Raw genomic sequence first — 12,504 nt, forward strand, 5'->3', positions numbered from 1 at the left:
TTGAAAAACATACTTTGTTAAATAGAATTGATTTAAAGTGTTAATTAATGGAAAAATAACTTCTCTAATACCCGATTAACAACTACATAAGTAAGGTGAGCTATCTCTTGTCAAATTTTAAGTCAAGGGAACGTAAAATTGGTGACTCATTACTTTGCAGAATTAAAATATATTTAATAATTATTAGTTAATTATTCCTCAATGATATTTAGCTCACGAATGTCAGTCCATTTTTGTTGATGATAATTTCCATATTAACACCAAAGATAAGATTAAAGCAGATTAAAGTTAATTAGAGGCTTCTTAAGTTTCGTCGAGGTATTAGGCTACTATAATGACGTCGGGCGTAACAGGTCAAGCCGTTTTAGCGCTTGATTGAATTTCAATTGACAAAAATTTCCGGAAACTTTCGAAGAAGTAACATGATATCTTAAAGCTTTTGTGACACGGCCCACATTTGGATACGTGTGTAACTACGATCTTATTTGTATTTAAAAATCATATTTTCAGAATGTAGGTAAGATCTGGAGTCTAGACTAGATATTGAAAAAGCAGTTCTCTCCTAAAAATACTTATTAACTATACATTGTAATTATAGGTTTTAATAAGGTCAGATACAAAACTTTCTAAAAAAAAATAGTTTTCAAACATTCTGTTTTTGCAATTGCTATTATCATTTATTTTATTTTTGTTAATAATATTTTACTCGACTCGATCTAATTGCGTTGGCTAAACAGCGTGGTGTCAGGTTATAAACCAAATTATAACGCACCATAACTTTCGCAGACAAGTCACTCGTGTAATGGCGCCGCATTTTGGCGGGAAGCGGGAGCGGTGCAGCGCCAAAATGTTAATGGGGGGTGAACAATAAAACACATTTATTCATTTTGTCACATTTTTATATGTGATCTACTTTGTAATAAATTGATGTACTTATTCAACATCCTTGAATACGAATTAGATTTTTTAAGTACGAGCTGTTGAATTTACCTTCCGCCTTTTATGGTCAATATCCATGGAGGTTTTTTACTGTTTGGCTGTCAAACAGAGTGGTATATCTATAACACTGGCAGCAAAATATTTTTTATTTCGATTCTATAACTCTGTCAAAGTCAAAATTTACTAATGCTGTTTTAGTGATTTAAAGAAAAATTGTAGTATTTCCCTTTATTATTTGACTAAATTAAAACAAGTTAATATAAAATGTGTTGGCTAGCATGGGCGGTTGCTCTAACTATGTTTTCCTATATGTTTGCAAAACCCTAAATAAAATAAGGACACAGACACTGGAGTACAGGTACTTGGATGGATGGATGAATGGAAGGATGTTTGTTTTAAGGTATCTTCAGAGCGGCTCAACGGATCTCGATGAAATTTGACTTAAACGTAGATGATATTGTGGAAGAACACATAGGCTACTTATTATGTTCTTTTTTTAATTCCACGTGGTCGGGGTCGCAGGCGACAACTAATTTACTATATTTAAAAAAGGGTTATTTTGGAAATCCAAATAATGTTATTGGGTACCGTATTATGAGATAACATTTGTGGCTGTAATTAACCAATAATTAATGATTCCATATGATTGATTCTATTCAAATAAAAGTTAACTTCCATATTATAATTCTTATAATCGGTAACTAGTTTATTTACAATTAAATCTTGTTTTCAGATTGATGAATTCGGATAAGGAAGCATTATAATGCAGCATTTAAGACGAAGATAATCATAAAATTAAAATGTTAATTTGAAATACACTTACCCTTGATCTTATGTTTTTCTTATCACGGTTGTCATGGTTCTTTTATTCGATTTTTTCACTTACTTAAATTTTTGTAATAATTTGGCTTTATCTGACATTTGAAGAAAATCATATTAAAAATGATGGAAACCAACGGTTCTACAAACTTTTCTGACCTGACGAGAGGGCGCGCTATTATCGTATTTTTATAATATATAACAGATAACAGATGTGGAAAATCAAAAATAGTAAAAAAAACATTAGCACTTTCACTTTCCGCTTGCTCAATGAGTTGAGTTTGTTCCAGTGTGGGGTTTTTTTACATTTATTTTAGTCACGTTTTAAAACTAGACGATTGGATTAATATCGTTTTCGAACGTATTATGTCAATGTCATGCCAAACGTCAAAACAAAGTTTAAAAACCGTTTTGGTGGAAATGTTTTTTTTTTTATTTGTTACATTAAAATAAACTATTAATTTGAAAATTATCATTAAGTAATCATATCATAAGAGTAGTATAAGTATAAATGTATTTTATGAGTACGAGAACTCTTCGTTGGATTGTGTTATGAACTTTTACAAACGTCGTATTGGTATATCTTCTTAAATTTCTTTAAAAGCTAACACAATGTCTTACGCAGAACTATCAGAAGATGATGATAGTTTTGTACTAAATGATGAAACTGAAGAAAAGACGTTACCATTGAATTCAATTAGTATAAGCAGCGACGATGAAAATCGGGGCCCAGCTGTGGTATATGAACTTACTTCGGATGAAGAAGAACCCTCTAATACGGTCGAGTTACGTAAAAAGAAGCAGGAATTAATTAAAAATCTATTTCCTAATACCAAACCAAACATTGAAAGAAAGGCACAAGTAGCTCCAGAAATACCTAAGCCACAAGGATTTGAACAAATGATTGGTGGCATTAAAGTTCATATACCAGTTAAACCTTATGGTTGTCAGACAGCTTTAATGTTTAAGGTGAACATTATTTTTATACTTTAAAACTGAAGTCATAAAATTAATTTAGTAGGTACGGAAATAAAAGATAACTATGGTTGTTTATTTAGATACAATAGATAAACTTGCATAGATTTTTATATACAACATATACTTAAACATATAATCTCTTCTGTTTAGAATTAATATATATGCACTAGCATGTTTGTGGTGCGGTTTATGAAACCTTTCCCCAACTATATCAGTATGTAGATTTCTAGTTGTTTGTTTTAAAGAAAGGACCCCAATAATACATACTCGAAGAAGAGTAATGAGATTGATAATATGCTGTCAAATAAACTGTAGTTTCTTACAAACTAAAAATACAAACTATGAATACAAATTATGAATTAATTTAAGGTAATAACTGCAATTAATAAAAGTCAGAACTGCTTACTGGAAAGTCCTACCGGATCTGGCAAAACATTGGCTTTGTTATGTGGTGCGCTGGCATGGGTTCGTCATGAAAACAGTGAGTATGTTTATTTTATCTTCTTTGACATTATTTGCTGACTAACTGTAGCTTAATATTTTTCGATAGTGTTACCAATCTATTAAGTCTTCAAAACCTTGAAGGACTTAAAAGTGTTGTAATGTACAGTCTATCATATTTATCTCACTTATATATGATATATGCATAAGTTTTCAGTATGTCTGTTAGTAGTTATCTCCAGATCTTTGTGAAATTTGATACGAATGTAGAACATAGTCTTTAAGAACTCATAAGCTATATATCTTCCTGGAAATGTGTACGGTTTCTGTGGAATATGTTTGAATCACATATTTACTCAATAACTCTACAGCCGAACAAACCGAAATTTAGCACAGAAATCATCTTGAACACATGACATACTTTTCACCCATTTTTTAATTCTTCACAGTCAAAGTCGCGGGCAAAAGCTAGATTTTTAAATAAATTATTACTTATACATCATCATTATCAGCTCAGTATATGTCCCCACCCTAGGGGCTCGGAGCCTACCCCAAGTTAGGGGTGACTAGGCCATAGTCAACCACGCTGGCCCAGTGCGGGTTGGTTGAACACGATGTTTTCCTTCACCGTAAGAACGTCTGATAATATCTTATCATATCTTTTTATGCAGGTGCTGTATATAGTATTATAATATCTTGATATTACCTCACTACTTAGTACCGATATTAAAAAAGCCAATGTTTCGATGGATGAATAGATGGACGGACGGAAGGATGGACGAAATTTGCCATATATTTAGTTCATAGTCTGGAAGAAAACGTAGGCTATTTTTTTTTATATACCGAGCGGACTTAGTCGCGTGCTACAGCTATCATAGATAAAGAGTTGAAATATAAGAACTATTTTTGAGGAATGTTGTGTATTTTTATAAATATATAATTCGTGTATTGAACGTGTAGTCAATTGCCACCCCTAGTATTACAAGGTAAAACCTGACAGAAGATAAAGCTACGTAGGTCTTCCGCAACGAGCGACAATTGATCACAAGTGTTCGCGTGTCTCCAACTCGGGACCAAGAAGACAAGCTACTTATAAATCATACAAAAACTGTCGCACGACAATCGGCAAACAGCCTAACACGAAAATTGCGCTCAGCCTATACTGAATGCATTTGCCGCATGCAACCTGGCTTCTAAAGTATAAGGAAGTTACTGATATTTACAATGTTTTTTGTTATCCGATTTTACTTATCGATTTCGATTAAGTCGCAAAAGATTTTAATGATGATTATCTTAATGGAATTTTGTTTCTGTCAATCTTTTTGTGTCACGAACCCTTAATTATATAATACTAGCTTTTACCCCCGACTCCGTCCGCGCGGAATAAAAAATAGAAAACGGGGTAAAACTTATCCTATGTCCTTTTCCTGGTTCTAGCCTACCTGCCCACCAATTTTCAGTCAAATCGATTCAGCCGTTCCTGAGTTATAAATGGTGTAACTAACACAACTTTCTTTTATATATATAGATTAAAATAAATAGCAATTTTTTTATGTCAGACCTAAAAATTATCTTATCTTTTTCAATATTACCGTAAGTATTTATTTTTCAACTTTTAGACATAGAAATAATTTTACCTCATACTCTGGTGTGTGACATAAAATTTTTAACAAATGTTTGTGTGTATTTTAATTACATTTTATTTATTACCAGATCTTCCACAATCACGCAGGTACTCTTTACTTACTTTCTTACAATATATGTATAGAATTTCCTTCACAACGATGTGAAATCACGGCGCGTGTAAAGTTTGCAAAACTCGTAACTTTGAGTCATTTGACCTCGGAAGTCAAAAAGTCTCAACTTGTGACACCGAAAAATTTATATTAAGACCCGTTTACACTGTGTACGTTTATATTATATTTCAGTTTGCGTATATTTTCGACTATATTTTATATCAAATTGTACTAAAACAATGAAAACTTATTAAGTAAAAAAAGATAATTTAATACCAACATCATGAAATAAATAAATAAAACCTAAGATATCAGAAAATAGACTAATAATGTTTGCTAATATAGTTAAAATTTTATTGGAATACGGTGACATTACAACATGATAATTTTATCTTATGTTTTTAAGGCATTTTCTTTTTTAGACATTAATCCTTACTTCCTTACTAATCCTTACTAATATTATAAATGCGAAAATCTGTCTGTCTGTCTGTCTCGCTTTCACGCTAAAACTACTGAACCGATTTAAATGAAATTTGGTACACAGATATTCTAGAGCCTGAGGAAGGACACAGGCTTAATTTTAATGCAAAAAAGGGGTTGAAGGTGGGGGTGGAAATTTGTATGGAAGTATCGTCATTTTTTTCAGTTAGAAGCTTGAAACTTATTTTTAAGGCTGCTAATTTGATACAAATAAATATGAAATTAAATCTTTGTAAAAATTTTACCCTCAAGGGTGCTAAATAACAATAGGGCGTGAAATTTTGTTTGGCAATATGTGAGGTTTTGGTGGTTGTTTTGTTGTTACCCTCACCAATATTTAATCTAAAGCCTGAGGAAAGACAGGCTACATTTTAACGAAAAAGGGGTTGAAAGTTTTTATGTAATGGTCGCCATTTTTACAAGTAGAAGATTGAAACTTATTTTTAAGGCTGCTTTAAGGCTGATATAAAAAAAATATGAAATTATATTTTTGTTAAAATTTTTACCCTCAAGGGTACTAAGTAACAACAAGGGATGAAATTTTGTTTGGGATTATATGAGGTTTTGGTGATTGTTTTGTTAAATATGTTTTTTTTGCATGCTATGTTTTTCTACATCCATAAATCAACACATAAATACGTCGGTTAAGTAAAATAATAAGCGTAAAAAATGCTACCTGAAGACAGTATTTCACGCGGACGAAGTCGCGGGTACAGCTAGTTTTATCATAAATCAATTACGAATTTACTTGAAAGATTTTTTCATTCTGTGTAAAACTTTTCTAATTAAGAAACCATAAAGAAATAGTTACTTACCAAAACAAATACAAAGAGTGTTTCATAAACTTTTTTTACGGAAATTTTCTTTATACAATAATTTTATTGGGTCGATCAATTTACAAATAATTTATAAGAAGTTTCAACGTCTACCATTCAAAAGGTAAAAAAAAAATAATCGTCGTTTATATGGCTACGAAAACTTCTCAAATCAATTACGTATGTACGTTATATTTATTTAAGCAAGAGTCATATACAGTCAAAATCTGTTATAACGACATCGAAGGGACTACTCATATTGAGTCGTAAAAACCGATAGTTGTAACAACCGGTGACAGGTATTAATAGGAAAGATATGTATATAACATTCAGCCAGGACCTTTGATTTTGGTCAATTTAACCGGTATGTTGTTCTAAACGATGTCGCCATAAACGGTTTTGACTGTATATTTATACTGTGTAGTGACTGAAAAATGTTGTAAAATTACGTTAGTTGTTTTGTAAATGCAAAGATTTTGAAAGGAAATAAATATTTTTGATGTTATTTCTATAGAATATAAAACTATAGAAAGTATTTACTCCCTACGAATAATAAAGAAATGCAATATTTCATTCCTAATCTAACTTTAAATGCAAAAAGATAAAGAAGAAAACCTTAATTATATCCAGGGATAAGTCGCGGGTGACTTTTTTTTTTAAGTTTTGACGTCTGGTGAGAAACGGCGGGCTCGATGCATTTGGTTTTGTCGTGTGGCAACTGCCAACCCCCGCACGACAATTTTTTAAAGTAATATCGCGCCTAATTTTCTTTTATGTCTGCAATTTTGACGAGTCAATCGTGAGAAACGAAATGCTTAGATGGTACGAAATAAAAATGCTAAATAACGTTCGTGAATCGTGGCAACTTCGTTTTTTTTTTTCGTTGCGTTTCAATCTCAGGGACATTAGTAAGTAGTGTTACTTATTCATAGTATATGACATCACATTATGTAAGCCCACGGCGTTTTACTAGTTAGCTCAACGTGTTTTTTACCACCCAACTGAATACAAATGCATTTACGTAGAATAAAAAATCTGTGGATTATTTAGTGGCACATCAATACGGGGTAAGTGACAGTAAATATTGATCGAAAACAAAAAACTCATTCCCTTCCGACATGTAGTAAGCTGTTGCGACCCGCAACGCATCAATTACAGCGACCAAGGTTCTCCGCACGCGAGTTGACAGACGCCGCCCCCAGATGTCTCTGACTTCCCTCGCCCTTTCCTTGCCACGCTTTTTTCCGCGTTCCGCGTAACTGCCAACCCTTTGGCTAAATTGAATTAGGTTTCGGAATCTGTGTTCCGTCGGTGACGGCTCGACGTCTCAGAAACGACTGCGTAATTATTGTATTGATTGTTTTAATACTCCCTTTGCACTATTTTCATGTACAACAAAGTACTGTTCAGAGGGTATGTACATACTTTTCAAACTACTGAGCTCAAAATTAGAGCACAATCTTTGTTTTTTGATTTTAGATCTGTGCATAAATTCCTGTCTCGCATATAATAAAATATCTATTTTCCATGGCATCTATTTTAGACTTTAATAATTAGATTTCATATCGTGTGCTTGGTAAACTTAAAATTATTGGTTTTAGCTTCACGGGTTTTTAGCTATTTTAATTCGTCTACTGACTATAAAATCTATGTAGAAATACAATGCTACAAATTAGTTTGCCTTACAATTTGAATATCTAATTCACCCCACAGTATTTAGTCTGGGTTCTATCACCGACACCCGAATCTTCCCGAGGCAGACGCGGAAGCGGGCAAGGGTCCGATCATAGCTACCGCGACCTATAAATTTCTATGCAAATGAGGCGGCGAAGAGCGAAGTCGCAGCTACAGTATAGCGGCCGGGTTATAAATAACGTTTACGATTGTCGACGACATCGGCAACCCTTCCCGCGACGCGGGAGGTACCGATGTCCGTGATAAAAGCTCAGGTAAGCCCGCGCTACTACATGCAAATTTATTATCTCGCCGAGATGTAAATGGAGGGCGTATCGAGACAAGACGGTAACGCTACTATCTTTTCATTATTGGTTGCGGTTGGAACCGGACTGGTATTACCGGTATTTTAACATATAAAGCGCGGCACCGTTGCTCTCTTGTCATAGTGTAAAGGCACTAGTTGTTCCTTGATTGTTAATAGATATTGGAGCAATAGAAGACATTATTTTTTCTTGAGTAATGAAAAAAATAAACCACTTCTAAAAGATTTATTATTATTATATCTTTCGCAATTTACAAGAGGGTGTAACTTTCTGAATACTTTCGTCCCTTTTATAATTATGGCACCTTGAAAACATTTTTAAATTCGTATGCAGTAACAGTAAAATAGTGTGACGTGTCAGTGCGTAAGTAGACAATTTATGCCGGAAGTCAGTGACTACATCGATAACGGTAGAATCGTGTAATAATCTTCGTTTTTATTACGATACCATCGGGACTAATGCCTGCTTAAATATTCCAAATTTTGATACCCCTTTATTGTCACGGCATGGATGAACATTAATGTTTTATGCATTGAATAATGGGTATTTTTGAAATTATTTATTTTCATGCTATTCCTTAAGATAATATATAAACAAGTAGCTGTCGCCCGCGACTCCATCCGCGTGGAATTAAAAAAATAATTAGTACCTAGTGTGTTCTTCCAGACTATATTCTACATCTATGCCAAATTTCATTCAGATTCATGCATCCGTTCTAGAGATACCTTCTATCAAACATCCATCCATCTATCCATGCATCTAAACTATCGCATTTATAATATTAGTAAGATTTATAATCAATGAAAACGAGGATATTTCATTTATATGTGACCAACTAACGACTATAATAATCAGATTAGATACGTATGTTTTTAAAAGTCAGTCAGCGAAATGTTGTCTTGATTTTTTAATGAACAAGTAATACTATCAGATTTGAGCTAAAAATAAATTCAATGACAGCTCACAAGACAATTGGAATACTGATCTTTGCTTAATCTACCTAATATAATAAATATTAATATCGGTAGATAAGCAAATGTAAAAGTAAAAAATAATTTAATTCATACATTATATTAGGTATATGGCACGGTTTTCTTTACTATTAGATTTCCTAAATCACTAAATCCTTTATCAATTCTATTTAAAATTACGCTCTTCGTCCCCGCTATAAATTTTAATATGAAATAAACTCCCAATGACACTATCTGAGGTTCGCGTGCCCACAGTTACCTGTAAAATAGATCTGAATGCTGATTCGATAAAGTGGAACTGAGCAGTTAGATTTGTTTTAAATGTCCCGTTTTAGCGTCGTAAATAAAATGTGGCGATTCGCGTGCGGCCCGCCGCCGCTAACTTTTCATCAGCTACGGAATTGAGGCCCTTTTTTTGCCTTTGATTCGCTTTGTAAAGTCAACTCCCCGATTATCTTATAATTTATTTCATTAAGTGTAGAATATGGAAAAATGTATTGCAAGAGTTTTTAATTTTATAGCAATCAAAAGCGACTGGATTTAGGAAAAGGTTTTTTAGTTGATTCAATCATATAGTCAATATTAATTTGTCTTTCTGATGTTTAATCGGAATACGTGCACTAGCAGAGCGTAGTCTCATCAAACTAAGTTCAAACTTGCGGTTTACGAAGTTCTCCAATTACCTGATAATTTCCCTAACTAATTGTTCACGTAGTAATGATGCGGAGGGCAATTCGAGATGCTGTCTGCAGTAGTGATGTCAAACCACAGATTCCAATCGTATATCGATATTTGGAAAGGATGTTTTTAGATTCGTTTTAAAACTAATAGATTTGTAATTCATGTAACATTGACTGTAAGACACTGTTTAGTAAAAGGTGTTTTAACATATTGACTGCCAGTGATTGATATTATAGATGTAAACGTGGTTATGAAAGAGTATGTTTTACCTTTAAATATGTATCACTAAAACTCCGGTATAAGTGGCATCGTCGTAATCACGTGTGTTAAAAGGGTCGATATATGTTTAAGCTACAATTGAAAATAGTGCTGTTATTCGTAACATCGTAAAGTTTTTTAAATGAAAAGTTCCTAAGTTGTAATAAATCACATCACTATCTTTGGGATCGTATTTTGGTTACATGTGTATTTTCACGGATATTACTAATTCAAGTTATGACTTCATCATAAGTTTTAAGTTACCATATCACAATGAATACGGCTTGTAGATGAGTGCTATTGACATTTTTATACAGTTTATACAAATAGATTTAGCTAGCTTAGCACAATTTTTAACGAATGTTTGTTGATGTAAGTTCCATTTAAAACTTTAAAAGTTCGTTTTAACAATATAGAGGTTTTCTTTCCACTATGTTACCAAGAGCATAGCTCATATGTACAGGCAGCGTAACATATTTTATAATTCATCGGGCGCTGTTACACATTGTTTTTTCTACAATACCTGTTTACAACTCATTAAAATTATACTGCTCGGTTCGTGACGGGACTTACCCCTAATCGTCCATTACAACGAAACCATTTCTCTTTTTTTTCGTTTCGCCTACCCCTACCGAAGCCTTTTTTTTAACAATTCGTATACCGAATGGTAATTTTACAGTTTTGAGCACGTCAATCTATTAATAGTGGGATTGCCTTTCGTGACTCGATTCCGATGGTTTTGTATACGAATTAGTATCGTCATTTATTTGTTTGTTTTTTTTTTTTTGCTTTTCATTACGATACTTTTTTAGGTTTAAATCGATTTTACGGGCTCGTTGACGTAATGCCTTGTACATCAATTGGAGATTTATGGGTACATGTTATGTTGATTTGAATTGGGGTAACGATGGAGTCTATTCTCACGCAATTTTTTTACTTGTGCGGTTAACGTAAACTCAACTTGACAATCCTACCTTGTATTACGAGATTGAATTTACAATATTTAGTATTCCAATAATTCTTATTTAATCAGCATTGAAATTGTTTATTTTCGACCGATTTTTTATTTTTCTTGTGATTTTTTTCAAAAAACGAAAATTAATTGTATGTTCCAATTACCGTTAACATGTTCGTATGATTTTTTTGTCATATTATACTTTGTATTGTGTCCGATGTTTGGTCCAACCATTTGTCAAAATCATGTTTATTCCTGTATTGCATAAAGCTTAATGTTTGACAAATGTTTGTTGAATGTAAGTTTTTCTTAAAGTTTTATTTCGATGCATGAGATATAATTAAGCGCCATCTGTGGTGGAATCAGAAAACTACCTTGAGAGAAACAAAATAATACTTTTAGATTACAGCGCCATCTATCCAATGAAGACGTTACCATTAGGTTTGAGCTAATTTCCACATACTAAAAAGGTTGATGAACATTATCTAAAACTAGCTTTTACCCGCGACTCCGTCCGCGCGGAATAAAAAATAGAAAACGGGGTAAAAATTATCCTATGTCCGTTTCCTAGTTCCAAGCTACCTCCCCATCAATTTTCAGCTAAATCGATTCAGCCGTTCTTGAGTTATAAATAGTGTAACTAACACGACTTTCTTTCATATATATAGTACTAGCTGTCGCCCGCGACTCCGTCCGCGCGGAATAAAAAATAGAAAACGGGGTAAAAATTATCCTATGTCCGTTTCCTGGTCCTAAGCAACCTGCCCACCAATTTTCAGTCAAATCGATTCAGCCGTTCTTGAGTTATAAATAGCGTAACTAACACGACTTTCTTTTATATATATAGATGAATTACAAAAGTTTTATTATTTGTGTGATTTGGTTACTTTAACGTAGTTCACCTAGTTTTAGGGTAAATTACTTTTTGTTTAATTCTATTAATTTTAATTCTATGTACTTCTCTTATTGTTCAAATGATAACAGATTTGGACATAAAATAAATGTAAAGATTTTTTAACTTTCTTGTTTCTAGTTCCTTATACATATAGTTAGTAGTTAGTTGTATATAGAAAGCGGTTTGCAGTTTGTTAGATGTCTTTTAATGATAATCAACGCAACACATAATGGGTCCTTTATTTATTTAACCCGTATACAAATCACTTTCGCCATTGTAATACAATACTAAAATCTAATAGAGAATTATAACGCTATCAATGAAATGTACAGAGTCCCAAAAAAAGTATAATCTTTGGTCTCGCAGCCGGCAATTTGGCATATCAATGACGCTATCCAGTGTATTAATTACAAAGTGAGCCGACAGCCCTGCGCTTAAAACCGCTTTTAACTACGCACACCCCTAATAAACACGCATAAAATGCAATCAAACATGAATCTTGTTCAGAGGGAATAAAATCTAGTTTGTATTGACGC

The 12,504-nt window shown here is 33.0% G+C and overlaps 1 protein-coding gene across 2 annotated transcripts in view; it reads left to right on the forward strand.

Moving 5' to 3' along the window:
- Nucleotides 1–2,278: 2,278 nt before the first annotated feature.
- Nucleotides 2,279–12,504, forward strand: part of LOC106714490 (Fanconi anemia group J protein homolog) — a 46,321-nt gene continuing 36,095 nt past the window's right edge. For both annotated transcript variants that reach the window (XM_045683049.1, XM_045683050.1), the window contains exons 1-2: nt 2,279–2,727; nt 3,106–3,217. In XM_045683049.1, coding sequence (XP_045539005.1) covers nt 2,371–2,727; nt 3,106–3,217 — 469 coding nt within the window. In that variant the 5' untranslated portion in view covers nt 2,279–2,370. The remainder of the gene's footprint in view (nt 2,728–3,105; nt 3,218–12,504) is intronic.

The sequence above is a fragment of the Papilio machaon genome, chromosome 21 (assembly GCF_912999745.1).
Source record: "Papilio machaon chromosome 21, ilPapMach1.1, whole genome shotgun sequence".
Taxonomy (NCBI): Eukaryota; Metazoa; Arthropoda; class Insecta; order Lepidoptera; family Papilionidae; genus Papilio; species Papilio machaon.